At 42.6% G+C, this 19,487-nt stretch overlaps 2 protein-coding genes across 3 annotated transcripts; both read right to left on the minus strand.

The window, feature by feature from the left end:
- Positions 1 to 1,434: 1,434 nt before the first annotated feature.
- On the minus strand, positions 1,435 to 10,807 carry atl3 (atlastin 3). The gene is made up of 14 exons (XM_037261725.1): positions 10,622 to 10,807; positions 8,535 to 8,747; positions 8,104 to 8,238; positions 7,427 to 7,531; positions 6,923 to 6,973; positions 6,576 to 6,632; positions 6,402 to 6,494; positions 6,184 to 6,322; positions 5,736 to 5,863; positions 5,580 to 5,636; positions 5,427 to 5,498; positions 4,782 to 4,973; positions 4,299 to 4,538; positions 1,435 to 3,176 (listed from the first exon to the last, which is right to left on the minus strand). The coding sequence occupies exons 2-14, from the start codon at positions 8,736 to 8,738 to the stop codon at positions 3,114 to 3,116; spliced, it is 1,536 nt and encodes a 511-aa protein (XP_037117620.1). The 5' UTR covers positions 8,739 to 8,747; positions 10,622 to 10,807; the 3' UTR covers positions 1,435 to 3,113.
- Positions 10,808 to 12,813: 2,006 nt separating this feature from the next.
- On the minus strand, positions 12,814 to 19,296 carry si:ch211-145o7.3 (forkhead box protein N2). 2 transcript variants are annotated; one of them, XM_037261914.1, is made up of 5 exons: positions 18,551 to 19,296; positions 16,591 to 17,175; positions 16,026 to 16,147; positions 15,219 to 15,274; positions 12,814 to 13,711 (listed from the first exon to the last, which is right to left on the minus strand). In XM_037261914.1, exons 2-5 carry the CDS (start codon positions 17,161 to 17,163, stop codon positions 13,356 to 13,358), a joined length of 1,107 nt encoding a protein of 368 aa, XP_037117809.1. In that variant the 5' UTR covers positions 17,164 to 17,175; positions 18,551 to 19,296; the 3' UTR covers positions 12,814 to 13,355. The 2 variants fall into 2 exon arrangements, with proteins under 2 accessions (XP_037117809.1, XP_037117808.1); XM_037261913.1 differs by having other exon boundaries at positions 12,814 to 13,735.
- Positions 19,297 to 19,487: the final 191 nt, after the last annotated feature.

Here is a 19,487-nt window from a genome sequence, read left to right on the forward strand (position 1 = left end):
TGAACGTTGCTCTGCTCTGTGAACGCGCTTAGCTCCGGGCGCGCGGAGGGGGCGCGGTCTCGCGACGCTTATCGCCATATAAGGACACAAGGAACGCCAAAAAATCGCCATGGTAGACGTTTGTGAAGCACGCACACACACACACACACACACACGCACACATACTCCCTCTCTCTCTTTCACACACACATATGAAGAGAAGAGAGGCCAGTGAGGAGACGACAGTGTTTTTAAATGTAAAAGCGGAAGGTCGCGCCGGTGATGACTCAACAATTCATTACCGCGTTTTAAGTGACACAACTGAACCGCTACCGTTGATAAATAGCTGCCGTCAAGATGATCAGAGACCCACATTAAAGCTCATTGATACTTGTATTACTGAAATTTTGCTGAGGAAAAGCACACTAGAACGCATTGTATCTTTGTAGGTGTTTGGTAAGAATGTGAAAACCACGCCCTAAACACTCTATAATCTTAACATCAGTAAAATATTGTCATTTTAAGGCCTTTTAACAGCTACAATTCAGGGTAAAATGGGATTCATTGTCGAGTCAAACATTTTGTTGACATATTCTGACAGCAATTAATGCACTCAAATGCAGCAAATAAATTGTGTAATTGTGGTTTTACAAAATGGCGATATGAAATATTTATTTGAAATACTCCCTTCCTGGTTACACGGTTTCCCCAGCTGTTGCGTAGCTTTTCTTTGGGTAAAAAAAACGTACGCACTAGCTCCATTACATTGTAAATCCTTCATTGACGCAAATGTGAATAGTTGCTGTCGATATGTGCCGTGATTGGCCGGTGACCAGTTCAGGGTGTTAGCCCTCATTTTGTCCAAATTCAGATGGGATAGGCTACTGACAAAAGGATGGACAAAAATCAAGACTTATTTCTTGTTTGCCAGCTGCACTACAAAGCAAGTCGATCACCAAGCTACAATTCCTTCTTGAGCATCATAAATTAAAAAATATATGTATATTCAATTTTTCAATATATCAATTAGTTAAGATCACAATGCGTATCAAATAATGTCTTATTTTAATGGCCCCTAAATGACAATTTATGTGAAAAATTAGACTTCTTGTTTGTCTACGAGGCGCACTGGTTAGCACGTCCGCCTCACAGTAAGGAGGGTGTGGGTTCGATTCCACCTCCGGCCCTCCCTGTGTGGAGTTTGCATGTTCTCTTCACTTGTGAGGGTTTCCTCCCACATCCCAAAACATGCTTGGTATGCCAATTGAGCATGCCAAATTGCCCCTAGGTGTAAGTGCTAGTACGCATGGTTGTTCATCTCTGTGTGCCCTGCGATTGGCTGGCAACCGGTTCAGGGTGGGTAATTCTTCATCCTGTGTTTTGACAGCAGAATGTCATAAATTGTTAAAAAATTGCATGTCACCTTTAAAGTCATTGAGTGAAATGAAGCAACAGTTTAGTTGAAAGATCCAATAGTTTATTACCTATATCACCAAAGTGCAAATTGACACTTTGTCCAGCTGCAGGAGAATCACACTCTTCTGTCATCATCCTTCTTTGCTTACATGTTAATTATTTTACTGCAATTTTGAATATGTTGCATAAAAAAGACAAAGTCATGTCTCGTTAACACAGCAGTACTATACGTACAGTATATTCATCATAGCAAGATGGACTAACTCGAAGAGCCTGCAAAAGCAAAGCAAAGTCTTTGGCTATGTGGTCACTACATCATCAAGTTAGATGATCTTTGTCAATCAATAGAACCTTTGGAGTTGTAAATATCACAGAAAGCACTTTCTATAAATAACCGATCTAAAAAATATCAACTTTTCTGTATCAAAATCTATTTTGAACAACATGAAAGGGAATGCTCAGTAGAGAATTTGGAATGCGTGATTTTTCTTTTGTTAGAGTAAACCCCCACATGCTTGCTTGTTTGTCATTTCAAAATAATGTATAGTACATCAAGTTATTCTTTTTTTAAACTTTAAGCATTAATTTGGCGCCATCTTGGTGACAAGGACATCTGTTGAAGGGAATAGATGAGCTACACTCGGACAAAAGTTGTGCTTTTACCAACATCTTAAGGCCAAGGAACTATGTTGACGTGAGGTAAAATGCTTCATTTAGTCAAATAGTGCTTTGCCTCCATCTTTCAGGCAAGGAATCATAAATGGAGGATTAGACAAACATAGTGCTTTGACACCATCTTGGAATTACTGTATACTAAAGTTTCACCAAGACAAAAATTCTTTGCTGCCATCTTTCTACCAAGAATGAGTTATGTCGATGTGATATGAGGAATTCTATTTCGACAAAATAGTGCTGCGATGCCATATTGGTGCAGAGGAATGATGTTCAAATGAACCGAGGAGCTCAGTTTGGACAAATATGGAGTTTTGCTACAATCTTGATGCTAAGGAACTATGTTGAAGTGAGTGGAAGAGAGTTCATTTAGCCAGAAGTGGCCATTCTGTGGCATCTTGATGTCAAAGAACGACAAAAGTGAATTGAGTAGGTCAATTTATCAATCCAATAATAGCCTTTTGCTGCCATCCATAAGAAATTCTTTACATTTGACGCTCATTTTTAGGCTCACGCTCTACTGTGGTCTGATTTGGTGACACAAAGTGCATTACTGTAACCGTCTCCTCCTTGCTACTTCAGCAAAAGGGAACAACTGAACTTGATCAGGAATGTTACGTCTCCATCGAGACTGGAATGCTTTCAAGGCACACTGTAAAAGAAAATAAATTGAGCTTCTAAAATATGCATATAAAAAGCTGCAAAAGCCATCCTCATAAAGGTAGACAACCAAATTGTGCAAAAAGAAGCCTGTAACCGCTGGAAAGAATTTCTCCTGGTGAATCTTTTGGAAATGCGGCAGGATCGACAGAAGGTGCGATGCTTTCAAAGCAGGCAGCTTGTGTCCCAACGCGGATATGAAACATGCTGGCTTTTGGGAATGTATCCTTCTCTTGTGCTTTTTTTTTTTGGTGTTGTATGTTCTCACAGAGAAAGGGTTGGGGGAGAAGAGATGGAGGGGGGGGCGCAATGATAAGGCTGAATGCGGCTCTGTGTCGGCTGTAGATTTGCGTGGCGTCGAGATGACCAAAAGCCTCGCCGGTCCTCTAACTGGATTTCTTCATGGTGGAAAGCCTCTGTCCTCTCGACTTGTTCAGCACCACCGTGGCCTGGCGGGAGACAAGACAGCAGTTGAGTTGATTTTGTACTGTGTATGTGAGCTTGTTTATAATTAGCACTCGAGTAGCTAGTTCTGTTTAATGGTTTCATATCTTGCTCCTGGTGGTATACGCTTTGAATATCAAAATGATATCAAAATGATATCAAACAAGTGTCGATTGATTCGATAAACTGCTCGCTGTTGTACTCGGATTGGCCTTTGCACTTTCTCACAACGTCGCACGTGTGAACTTGAATGTGCCGTTGATGGCACTTGCTTGCCGTGCCCTGTGGGCATTTTAAAGTTTGCATGTGGTGAACGTGACAAATATCCAAAACAGGAAGCTGAACTTAGCTGCCAGCAAATCACGTCAGTCGCAGAGCTGAACTTTGATTAACCTCCTAAATCGGCCGAGGCCTGGTCGCCTTCTTGTTCAATGCGGTTTGTCATCTGATTTAATTCTGCAAATTGTTTCTTTCAACTCAAAACAGCCTTCACGGTGGAGAGGAAGGAATCATTCCATATTTTTTGCTTTGGGTAGAATGGTCCATTCATACAATACAGATTCAAAAATAGTACTTTCTACAAACTTATTTCACTGTTTATTTGTGATAACGCACCATTCGATTTTCCCATGTCAGAAGGCCTGTAATGACCGAATATAGGCTGGGAAAACACAGCGGCTTACGATGAAGAGCATCAAAGACTCCCGTGACTGAGCAATTGGAGGTGACCTAACAGCAACCTTTTGCTACAAAGCACAATTCAGCACTGACATTAAACGGAATGCGCCGATCCACCTTTGTTCACCTATCTCGGAAAACACAAATCATGTGTGCAAAGTGTGTTAACATACACCATAAGAGGATATTTTAAGGATGAAACTAATAAAAGTTTTTTTCATTTCTTTGATGAAGCATTTTGTGTAGCGTTTGTGCTTGCAAATTTATCTGGTCAACAGTATCTGAAAAGTAGCTAAATCTCAACTCTACATTTCGAAGCAAAATGAGAAGGATTCATGTGATACGATCAAAACCTCCCAAATGGGCAGTCTAGTTACCAAGTGATCACACATCAAGTGTGACTTCAATCCCAACCTCCGCGTTTTATCACAAGACAAACGTCATCTGACCTGTTCCAGCACGGTGCCCGCCGCCTGGTCGATGGCTCCGCCCACATCCCGGTAGCGGCCCGAGTAGCGGATGAAGGCCCAAGTCAGCATGGACATCATGACCAAGCCCAGGACGCAGTCGCACACCAGGGCGAAGGTGGACAGGCCCACGAAGAGCAGCACACCCGACAGCACGTACAGGAGGCACACGAGCACGAACAGCACGGCTGGAGTTCGGAATGCACTGAACAGATTCTTTGACTGTCCAAAAAAAAAAAAAAACGTTTACAGTTATACAGACCTTAAAACATGTCTACCCTCCAACAAACGGATTCTCATTTTTGTCTCTTTTTTTTATTTCCCTGCCCTCCTCACTTTTCCGCCTTTGTAAAATAAAAGCGCCAGTTCACACACACCGGTGGTCCCGTCAGACATTTTTGGACATGGACTGATGCCATTCATTCCTGCAGAGCTGAGCTAACGTGCGCAACTAATGACGCTGACCTCGTTGTGCTTGCTGAACGACTCCCACATCTCCACCAGCTCCTTCTCCAGCTGCTCTTGGTAGCGGTCGCAAAACTCCTGGCCGCCCATCTTCTTGGTGGAGGAGAAGGAGAAGAGAGCCTCCTTGAAGTAAAATTGGTGCTTCTCCTCCAGTGACTCAGGAGACACATAGGGCAGGTCTCCGCCACACATCTGAGAGACAAAGAGGAGCATATTTTATCTCATAGTCTTTAAACTGCTGTACCCCTAGGTTTTATATTAGCTTTATAATATCATTTAATTTCTCTATGACTCATTCTTAGGGGCTGCAGAGAGGCATCACGCTAAAAATATTTAGAAAATAGAGATTAAAAAAAAAACAAGGCAAAAATGGAGAATATTACCTAAAAAACCCCAAAACAGGACATTTTGACAAGTCAGCATGCACACAAAAAAGATTTGCCTAAAAACACAAAAATGGTAACTGAATGAGAAATACATGACTTAAATTAAGGAAAATCATCGAGTTTAGTTTAGTGCTTTTCCACTCGGAGCACTAAGAAGAAAAAAGGAAAAACAATTTGGCTTGGTAAGAAAGTTAAAACATGTCAACAGCTAGCATCAAGTCTGTCAGTACAACAGCGTCTTGTCTTGCACTGAACCCACCTTCTCCATGTTCCTGTAATACTGATCTTTACTCGACGCCACGGCTGCCAGGTTGTTGGCCTCCGCTGTCGCCTGGCGAGACGAACAAACGTGTTAAGACGAGCTAAAGTTCACAACAGACACTTTTTTTTTGTCAATCTTTCCGGTGCTTACCATGAGCATACTCTTTGGCTGGGGCAAGTCCTCTCCCTGGTAAATCTTGATGTAAGCCTGACAAGAAAGTGCTCACAGTTAAGTTCGGCAGTGAACCAAACACGAGAGAAACGCCAAAAGGGACCCACGGAGGCACAAACACGAGAGACAAGTTACCTTGAAGTACTCCAGCAGGCCTCTGCAGGTGACTTTGTTTCCATTGATCTCCTTCTCGGCCAGGTTGTCGGGATGCAGGAGATCGGGGATCAAAATCTTCAGCTGCTCTTTGAACTCTGGTGCCACCGCTGACAAAACCAACACAAGGACTCGGAACCTGAGTACTGTCAACCGCTGCCGTTCATTTCGTACTACGGCATGCTGGTTTTTGCAGTAAACTTCAACTGGGAATGGGAAGTTAACAACTTGAAGCAAGCACGCTCGGCCTCTTATTTAGAGAACTGTGCGAGCGAGTCTTCATTTTGTTTACTTACAGAGATGCTACGTAATATGGCTCCTATTGATCCAGAACACACTCAAACATACTACAAAATGTTTTTAAATGTGTTGAATTGATATTTCACACGATTTAATGTACCAAAAAAAAAAAAAAAAAGGGACTTCTCACCATTAAGTTGTCCTTCAAAAGTCGGGCTGGTGGCAACTCTCAAACCAGGGTGTGGCAGCAGGAAGCAGGAAATGTTGGTGAAGCAGGAGTGGATGTGCTCCCTCACCGTTTGCAGCTCCTCGTGCTGGGCCTCCTTGACCTTCAAGAAGAACAAAGCGAGGAAGTTCATCTCCCAGAGGAACCAAAGCTTACTCGCATTTGCTTCTGCCTTGTGTTACCTGTAATCGTTTCTCCAGGAATTCGTTGCCTCCTTTAAAGCCGTACGTGTACTCGTAGGGGAAGCTCCAGTCGCGGATGAGGAACATCAAGGACTGTACAGCACAGGGTAAAAGGAAGGTTACAAGAGATGCATCAGGACAAAACAAAAAAAGTGTCGTGAAATGTTGTCATACCTGGAAAGGCTTCAGGAAGATTTCATCCAAGGCCAGCCGGCCGTACTCGGTGAAAAGCTGCCAGACAGACAGTTACACAAGACTTGGATCATTCCATGGGAAAAAAATTCAATGGTCAGAAGCACAATTAACCCTGATTAATAAAATATCACAAACTAAACAGCAATGACGACTTCAACTTTTTTAAACATCTACAGAAAAAAAAAAAGGACTTACACATTACATGTTGGTGTATGGTAAATAGTGATGCTAATACAATATATCGATCACAATTACACATTTACAGTAAATTTATGCAAAAATATATATGTATATTTGCATTCATGTGACTTCACCAAGTTAGTTACCTGTAGCTGCTGCAGGTCATCTTCTTGGATGTTCTGGGACAAATTGTAAATCTACAAACAAGAAACCACGTCAGTGAGAAACAATGTCAGTGTGACACCAACTGGGAATTAAAAGAATCTGCTATGTGCGATATATGCCAACAATTTGCGCTGAAAGTTCATCAGGTGGGCTTTGGGAAATGATCCACAACAAATATTCCATTTCAGTGTCGTCAATAAAAGTACTTAGTGGCAGAATGAACACTTCAATGCTCTTCCACTAGATGGCACAAGATGTATTCACTTGAGACATTTTTGGTTCGGGCTTTGCCCAGTCTCGCCATTCTACTCCTCGTTCGAGAAAGTTGTGAAAAATACAAAAACGCCAGTCAGTTAGCATTCAAGATTTTAGAGAAAGTGAACTTGTGTAACGGTCATTTTACAATGCATATTCATCTTGAAATTTCGACTTTTTCTGAATATTGTATGCGCCTTGTCTTAGAATTAATTAATTAGGACAATCACCTGAATGGAGCTGGTCATGGTGCTGAGGGCAAAGATGGTGGCACAGTCTTTCACTGTGGACTGGTTATCAAAAGCTCCCTGAGTGTCCATAAGCACTACTGCCACCTGCAGGAGCACACACGCAAAACACAAGAAGATAGGTGATCACTTTGGTTTCATTATTATTGCAGCATAAGTACCCTTGTTAAAAAATAAATTTAAAAAAATACCCATGGTGGCGGGAATTATGAACATTGGCAAAAAACAGTCAGTGTTAGCACAAACCCTTCCGTTTTCTGCGATACAAAGAAAACGCCCTCCCTCCCTAATGAACATCAGAGCTTTATTTGGCATCAGTCACGGGCACTTTCAACAGCGTCGGACTTTGCATGAATTTGAATGCCATTTTAATCCAAACAGGCACAGTGCCAATTACAAGAGTGTGTATCCTTGTGCAATCACATCCTTACCTCTTGCAATACATTTTTGTTGTGCTCAACTGAGTTGTATGGGCTACAGGAGAATGTTCTATACAATGGCCTCATTTTTTATACTTCAATAATTGGCCATTTGAATAAGGGTGTGTGAACTTTTTGCTGACAAAATGGTGGCTATCTTGTTTCTATGTCATCTCCTTGTGTTGCGTCGGTGTGTGCTTAAAATTCTGGCGCTTCACATGTCCGGCGCACGGTGACCACCTCGCTTCCATCACTTTTCTGGATGGGGAAGACCTCGCTCCAGATCTGGATGCCGGTCGTCTCCGGTTCCGAGCCACCTCGCCAGGAGAATCCCGTCAGGGGCTCGTCGTCGTTACCCAGCCAGTTTTCGTCACCCTGCGGTTTACACGACGAGGAGAAAGAGGTGAGGCCTGGGGAAAGTGTCTGAGTATAAAAAGGCAGTAAACCCAGAGGCGCCACTAAAACAAAACAAATCAGCTGGTTGGTGAACTCCACCCTGGCTGTTGTCCTGAATCACATCTTGTCGACAAACTTGTCAGTTTGCATGTTGCGGCAGGGAGGGGCAACGTCGTGTGACCTTGTACTTTTTCGGTTCAACCTTAGTCTGTATTCACATTACAGGCCCAAGTGGCTTGATAGTTTTTGAAAAAGTGAGGTCTGCCATTGCTCACCTTTCTGTACATGTATCGCAACATGAAGTCGAGCAGAAAGCTCTTGCCCTTCCTGAAGGCGCCGGCCACCGAAAGCACCACCACATTTTTGTCTCGCACGGTCGGGGTCAAGAGGACGCGCTCGAGCGCTTCCTCGTCCAGCGTAAAGGAGTGATCCTCCTTGCACACCGTCACTATCTGAACTGGGCCCGGTTTGCTCCCCATTGCTGCTGCCTGTGGGAACAACCACACCGTCAACATTTGCACAACATCACAAGCCAAAGACAACAATGAAATGGAATATTCAAATTTTTTTTGACGTTTTGCCAAATTTAATTTGTTCAGCAAATACTATATGTTTTGCCTGTATTTCATATTATCATTGTTATTAAGGAAGCAAATAAGAAGTTATTTTAGTCGTATATTTTTAAACTATTCATTCGAGGACAGTAGTTATCTTTCTTTCTGTCAAAGCTAAATAAATAGGGATTTTTGCATGAAATTTCAGAATTAACTTAAAATGCCATTTGTGTTACGCCACAGAGCCACAATTATGAATTTTTACATTGGTTAAATTAGTTAGTTCATAACTCGGATTGCAATGTCCTATGGTAAATAAATAATTTGATGGAGTGCTATAGTGATCAATGTTTTAAGAAACAATTATTTTATCGATTATCCGATTGATTATTAGAATATCTATTGATTCTGCCTTAATAAATGACATAATAAAGGAGAAAGAAATTTTTTTCGCTAGTCCTCATTGAGACATGATCGCTATTGAAGAGGTTTTGTTTGGACTTTTTTGTAACAGAATTATTTGATGAATCATTTCATTAGTGTTTGATTTCAGTGTATGGCTAATGGATTCCATGTGACAAAGTGTGAAGAATGTCACAAGTTCATTATAGTTGGTCATGCTGAGTGAGTTTCATGTTGCTACTCAGGCTTACTTTGCCGAGCAAACTAGTTCCTTGCTTGCTGTTTGTAACCCCAAAAGAGCCTGTCCATGACGCCATCAAAGAAACATTAGGAAGAGTTCAGGACAAGATATTAGCTACGCAGTGTATGTACACTTGGCGACGCCCCAACCTACACATGGTCACAATGCGCAGCTCTGTATTAATTAGAAAATGTGCATGCTTCGATGGCTGTCACACTTTGTGGCTTTAGGCTAAGCGTCTCACTGTCGATTGGACGGCCTTCAAGGAGCTCCTTTGTTATTGGCGCTTCTGTGGAGGAACAAGACAGCTCCCACCATGAGGAGCACAACAGGCCCTTTCTCACTTGGAAAAGATGAGAAAACATTTGGGCCACATACTTGTACATACTAGTACTGTATCTTACTCGTATGTTGTTGTTTTTTTTGGACAACTAATGCCTTAGTTGCATAACTACCAATGGGCAATTTGGTACTACGAGAGGGTCAGCTAGTGTCTACTAGTTGGGCCAAATAGTGTTACTAGTACTGCACTGTACTTGAAACATGTACTTGAAGGTACACTTGCCGTGTTATTATTTACCAGCGAGGCACATTTGCTCTTCCAGTCCACGGAATTGTCTTATTTGTGAGGACATAGAGCGTCTTAGTACAGAAGATGGAAGTGGGAGATGAAATATATGGGGGGGGGGAATTCAAACACCTTGCTATCCCCACTTTTGACCCCTTCAAAACAAAAACAAATGAGCACACCGAAAGGGTGTGGTTCTCAGAGGTAACGTTCAATCCGCGTTTCTGTCTTGAACACGATTTATTCAATATCAGGTTTTCATAGTTTGTAGTAAATGACGTCCAGTGCACACGCACGCACACTAAACAGTATTAAGTATATTTTTTTAGCTTTCGCCCAATAAAGCACATGTTACGCGTTTTCACTCTATTTATACACATCACATATCAAAGCGAGACAGATGTCTGAATTTAATTAACATTAGAATTTGACAAGTTTGATCAAACTGTCATTTATCTCGCGCTGTTGATAATGCACGCAGACAACAATAACAGTAAAGGAAAGGCTAACATTAGCTATCTGCAGCGGTTAAGTCGCAACACAAATTTCGCACAACTGACAGCCTCGTAGCAATATAAGTTTAAAGGAAAACTTTACCTCAACTGTGACTTTGTTTCCCTCCCTGGCTGTGAATTGTTGTATGAAAGCTCTTAAAAGCCTTCGACGGGTTTTAAGACGAACTCGTTCGATTGGATCTGCTCACACCAACGTAACTTTTTTTTTCTCTCCAACACTGGCATGAAAACAACCATGTCAACTTATTCCAGGCGCAAATCCTGCACACTTCCGGGTTTAAAGCCACGTGGGACGTTTTGGGAAATGTAGTTATAATGTACTCGTGAGCGATTGGCACAGTTATTGTTTAAACTACAACTCCCAGCATGCACCATAATAGTCTTTTACTTGGGAAATGTGTTTTCCACGTATAATGTGTGTGTGTGTGTATAGTATTTTCGGGAATCACGGTCATGGGATACGGTTTTACACAAGATGATGATGACAACACACAACACACAACACAAGTGTGCTTCAAGGCTGCCTCCATCATTCCGGTGCAGAAGAAACCTCAAATCACCTCATGGAATGACTACAGACCTGCGGCACTGACTCCCATCATGATGAAGTGCTTCGAAAGGCTGCTCAAAGATCACATCGTCTCCAGACTCCCCCCAACATTCGATCCGTTCCAGTTTGCCTACCGGCAGAACCGCTCTACTGAGGATGCCATCTCCTCCGTTCTTCACCTGAGCCTGGCTCACCTGGAGGAGAGGAACACCCACGTGCGGTTGCTGTTCCTGGACTTCAGCTCAGCGTTTAACACCATCATTCCACAACATCTGGTGGAAAAACTGGAACACCTGGGCTTCAGCACCCCCCTTCGGAACTGGCTGCTAGACTTCCTCACCAACAGACCTCAGTCAGTCCGGGTCGGACAGAACACCTCAGATGTCATCACCCTCAGCACAGGCTCCCCTCAGGGCTGCGTCCTGAGCCCCCTGCTGTTCACCCTGATGACACACGACTGCGCCCCCAGGTTCACCACCAATCACATCGTGAAGTTTGCAGACGACACAACGGTGGTGGGCCTCATCAGGGACAACAACGACCTGGACTACAGAGAGGAGGTGGAGCAGTTGGTGGGCTGGTGCAGAGAAAATAGCCTGATCCTGAATGTGGAGAAGACGAAGGAGATCATCGTCGACTTCAGGAAGAACCAGCCTCACCACGCTCCACTGATCATCAACAGCTCAGCTGTGAAGGTGGTCAGCAGCACTAAATTCCTGGGAGTCCACATCACAGACGACCTCACCTGGACTGTGAACACCACAACACTGGTCAAGAGGGCACAGAAGCGCTTGTACTTCCTGCGGAGGATGAGGAGAGCCCACCTGCCCCCACCCATCATGAGGACGTTCTACCGAAGCACCATAGAGAGCATTCTGACAAGCTGTCTCTCGGTGTGGTGTGGAGGTTGCAGCGCCTCCGATTGGAAGAACCTGAGGAGAATGGTGAGGACAGCAGAGAGGATCATCGGGGCTCCTCTTCCCTCCATTCAGGACTGGTCATCCCAGCGCTGCGTGTCCCGAGCCCGTAATATTATCAGTGACCCATCACACCCCCACCATGGACTGTTCTCCCTGCTGCCCTCTGGGAAGAGGTTTCGCAGCATCCGCTGCAGGTCCACCAGGTTCTGCAATAGTTTTTTCCCTGCTGTCGAACATTCAAACGTAGCATTCCTCTGCACACTTGTAAATACTGCTTTTGTCTCCTGCACTGTTTACATACTTTATCACTGCTGCACTTTGTACTTTATAATTATCTTATTTCATATTTTTATATAGAATGTCACTTTTTAACCAGCCGAAATACCACTACGTTGTTTGTACGCACCTAGTGTTGACAAAATGACAATAAAGTTCTGTCTCTAAGTCTAATGATGATGCAGTGAGAGGATTCACCGTAACGGAAGAACTGTCAAAATAACTCCAAAAAATAAGTGATTTTTATTTCTTGAATCATGACAAATTACTGTGATATAAAACTGATCAGTTTTCCTGTGCGGCTCTTGTAAATGAATGTAAGGAACATGCAGAACTGTAAAACAAAACAAAAAAACGTGAACATAATTATGTTACTCCACGTTAGCACTAAAATATGAACAAGAAAAGTAAATCAGTCAACAAAAACGCTGATTGATTACAGGGAAAATAAACTACAAAAAGGGCCTATAGTAACAAAGTGCATAGAAAGTGACATGTCCTACTGAACCAGAAAAAAAGACACTATAGTCACAATAACAGAATGACATTTTATTTGTTAGATTAGAAAAATGTGTACGCAAAAATACTTTTTACATGATTTTCCACTACTAGTGCCACTTTTGGCCTACTAGTATTCAATCAAACCTTATTAGTAAACTACTGTCTTGCACTATTATAACAACTTGGTGTAACTAGTGACCTGTAGCCCGGATCCGTTATCGAGGATTTTGACTATACGTCATCCAGCTCAAGGTCTATGTAGTACCATACTGTTTGTCCTCACTTGGACAATTTTGACGTACTAGTAGTACTGAGCCACTGAGAGGGGCTTACTTCATTTTTGTCATTTTGCAAGAGATTTAAACATGTAGGCAAGGATATGGAATAAAAGTGTTTGGAAAACACTTATAAGTGCCCCAAAACGTTTGTCTGCTGTACTTGGTGCATTGATCAAGTGCTTAAAATCAAGTGATGCAGACTAGTAGTACCCATATCAGAAAAAGCTACAAGTTTGCAATCATTGGGCAGTGATGTTGTCACCTATAAAAATACAACAAAGACTCAGATGGCTATTGATATCCGCTCCCTGCTAAATCCAGCAGCGAGCCGGCCGCCTCCTGCGCCTCGGCGTCCAGTTGCAGAATCTCCACCGTCTCCAGGTCCAGCTCGGTGTCATCGGGCAAGACCAGATACTGGTACTCGGGGGACTGGTAGTAGTGCAGCTCGATGTAGCCGCTGTCGGCCAGTGGGTCTTTGTCCAAATCCCCGCCCAGATCCTCCGCTTGGTATTCCACTGGCTCGATGGCCACCAACTCCTCGTGCTCCGGTGTCAAGGGGAAATCCGGGTGGTCGGAGAAAGCGGGATTATCCTGGCTGGGGCTGTGGGGCGACGGCAGCGACAGCATCAGGGTGTGAGGGAGGCAATCTGGAAGGGACAAAAGACCGCAGCCTGCATACATTATTATATTCATACATACATATATACGTTCATACATACAGACATAACTTATACATAAATACAAATTGGAAATACATGCTACAGGATAGTAGGAAAGCTCTGCACGACTTTAGTCCAAATCAAATTCCTCCTAACCCTAACTACCGCTTACTTGACATCACGATGCTGAAGGATATCAGCAGAGCACTACTTTTGTCGCAACTAAACCTCTCAACTGACTTCAATTGAGTTCCTTGACACTAAGATGTCATAAGATAGCAGGGAAGCACTATTTTCATCCAAATAAAACACATTCAACTTACTTGATCATTTCTTCGACAGATGAGCACAAAAATGACAAACGGTGCTATTTTCCTTTGCAAATAACTGAGGATAGGGTAATTTGAAGAGATTGCGCAAGTATAAATTTGTGAAAACTTAACTTCAAATCTTATGGGTTCACTTTTGCTTTAAAAAAACCCAAAAGCAAAGCGTTCCATGTTTTTGTGTAACCAAGATTCCACCAGATGGTGGCAAAAACAACAAATGGGTGAGTTTGTCAGAATATAGGCGAACAGGTTACCAAAAATATGAACCATAATCAAATAGACAAAACTATGTGAATGAGGACCCGTGACTATGTGGGGTTCAATAATGCCACAAGATGACACTAAAGCAATGTTGTTGTTTTTTTAAATCATTATGACCGTAGGCTTTCAGCCAAAATGGTAAAATAAGAAAACATTTGGGGAATTTGGATACTTCCCACGATACTTGATTATTTCAATCAATTACATTGGCGCACAAGAGGCACATTACGCAGAGAAAAGTGGACATTATTTGTAAAGAAGCTCTTGATGAGCCCATATGGAGGTCCGCATGTCAAAGGCGCTCAACATTAAGGAGGCTATTGGCTCGTTACCACGGAAATAGAAGGTTGTAGCCATGGTGACAGAAGGCAAACACAGGAACAATGTCGCATGCTGAGAACGTCGGAGAGAGACTGAAAAGGCGGCGGCAGTAAAAGTGACAGCAAGCGCTGTTACACCGCTGATAAAATATCCTATAGGCTCAAATTCATAAAGGCTCACAGGCGGGTGACTGGGTTTAAGTTTACTCATTACCCGCGGCGGGTGGGCGGGACCAGCAAGGCCCTACGAGAAGCCCTTAACTACAATTACAACCTACATTCTGATATTTGTTCCATTAAATCATATTTATTCATTAGATACTTTGCTCTATTCATTTTGAAGCATTTCTATTGGACGAACTGCTTCCGGTACGCATATATTTTTCTCCAATAAGATTTAAGCCTCTGTGTGTTGCCATGTCAAATTAATCTGCCCATGGACTTCACAGCGTATTTTAATTTTAATAAACAATTTTGTTTAATCACATTTCAATCTTGGCCTCACTATGTTCGTAAAAGTATTGTGAATTTTTTTATTAGATTGTATTTTTCCCTCCTTGACTTGTTTTCTTTTTGGGTACTAACCTGACATTTCCATGGAGTCGCACACTACAGACACGCCATAGTCCACGTCTTCCAACCTGGAATCCAATTTAAAAACACATCAGGTCAAAAAGCCCAACAATGGGGATGGTTAAATATTCATCTTAGAGGTTGGTCACAAATTGTACTCAGGAAAGAGTTTTGTTACTTTAGAATAGGATTCAAGTAAGAGTAGAAAAAGAATTACTTGAGTAGTAGTAAATATAATTGAGCCACTGAAAACAAGAGTGAGTAAGGTCTATTTTTGTCACGTTCAAGATAATTGAAGAAAACCCACACCCTCTTAACTGTGAGGTGAGTGTGCTAATCAGTGTGCAACAATGCCACCCTATGAAATAAATAAATAAATAAATAAAATGTTTACAGTATATTTAATTTTATCAGGCCAGTAAAGTTATGAATAGTTACACAACTTTACACGCACACACTTAGGTGACTTTTACTGTCCAATAACTGGACCAATTTACATTACCATGATGATGACTCCCATATGACTCTTGCAAAACATCTCAGAAAAAAAGCCAGTGTGTCTGAATGTCATTTTTCATATTTTATCAATTTTATGCTATGTGAACTGTTTGAACTTAGACCACAATAACTCCAAACCCTTTTTTCCCTAATCCCCATTTTTTCACCTTTCTGGCATCCTTAATTATACTAACAAAAATGACACAAATGGGGTTATTTTAGTTTTGTTCACAGTGGTTTGATTATACCAATAGACGAACTTTCAACAAATGAAATGGAAGAAATGTGTCGGACAAATGATGAAAGTGTGATTGCTCTTACAAGGCAGGTTTGTTTATGAGGCTGCTGCTGTTGCTGTGGTAGGCGTGCGTCTTCCGAAGAACTTCCAACAGCGACGTTCGATGATCTGGATTCACGCGCCACAGAGATCCTTTCCCTGCCGACTGAAAACAACCGCACAAGAGTAGAATAAGTGGAATTTCCCTGTGTGGGACAAACAAAGGAATATTTGATCATTTAGAAGCCCGCTACATAGATATACATTTGATCCTGACCAAAAGCATGTTTTACATTACCTGCAAGTAACAGGTCATTATTACACAATAGAAAAAGTTTGGGTCCAAAAATCAAACCTTGTGGCACTCCGTAATTGATGTTTTGATTTTGTATTACTTATAAGAATAAAATGCCTCATATTTTCCAAGGAGCATTTTTAACCACTGATCACTGCTGATGTTTTTATTGCAATAATGCCAAAAGTCAATTACTAATTTTGATGGGTAAAGATGATGAGACAGTCACGGCATGAATTAAAAGTTGTATCTCAATGCATCACGATAGATTTAGTTCTGCAGGTAAGACGTGGGTGTTATTGCACTGCACCTACCTGACTTTTGTCCCTATCCATGCGGCGGAAGCTCTTGCTCAAGGACAGATTGTGCCTGACCGAGTTCCTCCACCCTGCGCTGGCCGTCCTGTAGTAGGGAAACTTGTCCACAATCCAGCCGTAAATGTCCTTCACCGGGAGCCTCTTGTCCGTTGAGTCCTCTATGGCCATGAAAATCAGGCTACTGAAGGAGTACGGCGGCTTGGCTGAAGCGGGGTCCCGTATGGACTCCTCCCGGGTCTGAGGCAGCGTCACTTTAGGAATCGGCTGGAGTGGGAGAAGGTTGCCGCGTTGGTGTAACCAGCTGAGGCACGTCAGGTCATCCTGGTCCCACGTGCCCGGGGGACACTCCAGATGTTGGGACACCATGCAGTTAGAAAGCGGAGAGCAGTAGGAGGAGGAGGAAGAAGAAGAGGAGGAAGATGGGAGCGATTCAGCTGTGGTCGGTGACGGCGGGAAGGAGATGGGCGACAGGGGAAGGGAGGTCATGTGGCAAGAGGGGGAGAAAGGCCCCCCAAATGCAGCGGGACAAGGGCATAATGGCGCCAGGGTGTGGCACAGGTTCTCCATCATTCACGACGACCTCTGGGGGGGGGAAAATGCCACTGAGAAAAAATGTGGGCTAACTCCATTTCTGACATGTTCGATAAATCCCGGTCTAAATAAAGGTTTGGTACACAATTTGGGATATTGGGGAAGTCCAGTATTGCTCTCAGCACTTTTCCTGATTTTTATTACCAACATTTAACAAAGTGACATTCAGAGACTATTTAGTCTCACTTTCTGAAAAAGTGAGAGTTAATAGTCATAATAATCTTCATAGTAATATTTTCCTTCTAGGAAAATAGATCCCTAATTCAAATAAAAGTATAATCCAAATCCAAATAATTATATTCGACTCTAAGGAAAACTACTATTTTTGAAAAACTATCCAAATGAGGTAATCATTACTGTACAAAACACTAGCATTAAACACATAGATGCTAATCGCTAGGCTGTGTGACCATGGAGTTTGCCATTGTATATTAGCATTCACATTGTGGAAGCTATATTACGACTTTGAATGCAAACTATGTAATTGATTTTGTTTATTTCGACAGTAGTTACTCAAGATGTTATTTTCTGTTCACGGTCACTGAACCATTTTGCAAAAGAGTTAACGCAACCAAAATCAAAGAGATGACAAAAGGGCCACAGTTCTCACAAGATATACACTCACAAATAATACACACTCATGTGCTAACAGGAGTAATTTGTGAGGGTTTTTTTTGTGGGTGTTTTAAATATTGATGGGTAAAGAAAGAATGGGCACAGGAAAAAACTCATTTTCTCATTCAGGGTCAAAGACTTGGAGGCTATCTGTGAAAGTGGCTGTGTCAAGACACACACGCTCACACAAACACATTTTTTTCCATCCATTGTATTTATGCAACTCCTACTAAAATGTAGCACTTGCATGTAATACGACATAATTGAGTTGGTCAAAATAGTTTTTATTAAATATATGGACTTAGATCTGCGTTACAGACTTTTTAAAAATCTCAAACAAAAGAAAATGTAGATATTGTAAAAGCTATTTTGGTCGGGTGGCGGTCTGGAGACTGATTATTGCGCCTTGATTCAGTTGGTAGTTATCCATTTGCTTCAGCCTCACGACTGATGTGCATCCACTAGAACGTTCATAGTCCATCGGATGTTCATGGCAGTCTCAGGAACACGCGCCGTGTGCTGGGCGCACTCAAAACTAACGTAATCGGGCACGAGAGTGCGTGTGCGTTACAGAACCCACTGCGCGCCTTAAAGGCGCAGAGTGGTTCAAATGGCAAAACGCACCGCAATCTAAAGTTTCCATTCTCTCTGTGTAGGTAAGGATTTGAAGCCGCCCTTTTGCTCTCAGGCGAGCCACTCGACTTTGCTTTATTAGTGTGTGCAGAATAAAATAAAATTATATATAACTCACTAGAGTGCCGTCAAGTTCCCTCTTCGTCGGCTTCAAGGTGGATTTAGAAGACCTGAAACTTGGAGCCGCAACACGTCTGCCTCGCTCTCCGTCACTCGCTCCGTGTGCGTTGACTTTAGGTTGCCATGGAAACCGAAAAGGACGCTTTGCAGCCGGCGCGTGGACGGCTGGCAGGCGTGCGCGCTCCCGACTACAACGCTCAACGTCACAAAAGACAGGAACATGATACGGTCAAAGTTGCCATCCAGCTTTAACTATGATACTAGATAGGCTTAACTGTGTGAAATGAAATATCTTACTAGTAGGACATACGTTTATGTTGGGGCTGGAAGAGCTGCCCATATTTGATGTGAATGCTTGTTTGTACTGTATATGACTCCTGCGATTGGCTGGCGACCAATCCAAGAGAGGTACCTCTCATTAAAAGTCAGCTGGGATAGGCCCACTCGTGACCCTCTACAGGCAGAATGGAAAAAAGTGGGGGGGGGGGGGAAAGTGTTTTAACAGTACTGAGATCAAACGGAATTCGAATAGTTTTTTTTAGTATCCACGAATGACCTCTCACCGCACCAAAAAGGACTTCAGATTTTTATAGATGCCTCAAGATGGCAGCAGCAAAGCACTACATGAAGCTGCCCAGTTTATGATGATCATTCCTTTAACACCAAGATGCCACAAGATAGTGCCAAAGAGGCTCAATCGGTTCTTCAGCCGGAGAACCCAAACAGTGAAGAGGTGAAATTTTTCATTAAGTTGACTTTTTTACCGAAGTCAAATTCCTTGTTTGGCACGCTCAAACATGGCGAATAAAAACTCTTGAATCTTGAATTACTCAAAAAATCCGTGATGAGCAAATCTGATGTGCTCGGGATCCCTGAACTGTCCCTCGGCTAAAGAGTCGAGTTGAAACAAAAATACAGTCAGCATTTCACGTGGA

The sequence above is a fragment of the Syngnathus acus genome, chromosome 10, assembly GCF_901709675.1.
Source record: "Syngnathus acus chromosome 10, fSynAcu1.2, whole genome shotgun sequence".
NCBI classification, from domain to species: Eukaryota; Metazoa; Chordata; class Actinopteri; order Syngnathiformes; family Syngnathidae; genus Syngnathus; species Syngnathus acus.

What these genes read in the sequence shown, in the direction of transcription:
- atl3 (XM_037261725.1), bottom strand. Translation starts at nt 8,738, where the DNA reads ATGGGGAGCAAACCGGGCCCAGTTCAGATAGTGACGGTGTGCAAGGAG. An exon ending in TCCTGGAGAAACGATTACAG is followed by an intron (nt 6,323 to 6,401) that starts GTAACACAAGGC and finishes TTCTTCTTGAAG; the next exon opens with GTCAAGGAGGCCCAGCACGA. An exon ending in CGTTCAGCAAGCACAACGAG is followed by an intron (nt 4,539 to 4,781) that starts GTCAGCGTCATT and finishes TTTTTTGGACAG; the next exon opens with TCAAAGAATCTGTTCAGTGC.
- si:ch211-145o7.3 (XM_037261913.1), bottom strand. Translation starts at nt 17,163, where the DNA reads ATGATGGAGAACCTGTGCCACACCCTGGCGCCATTATGCCCTTGTCCC. An exon ending in TGGATAGGGACAAAAGTCAG is followed by an intron (nt 16,148 to 16,590) that starts GTAGGTGCAGTG and finishes GGTTGTTTTCAG; the next exon opens with TCGGCAGGGAAAGGATCTCT. An exon ending in CGACTCCATGGAAATGTCAG is followed by an intron (nt 13,736 to 15,218) that starts GTTAGTACCCAA and finishes TAATGTATGCAG; the next exon opens with GCTGCGGTCTTTTGTCCCTT.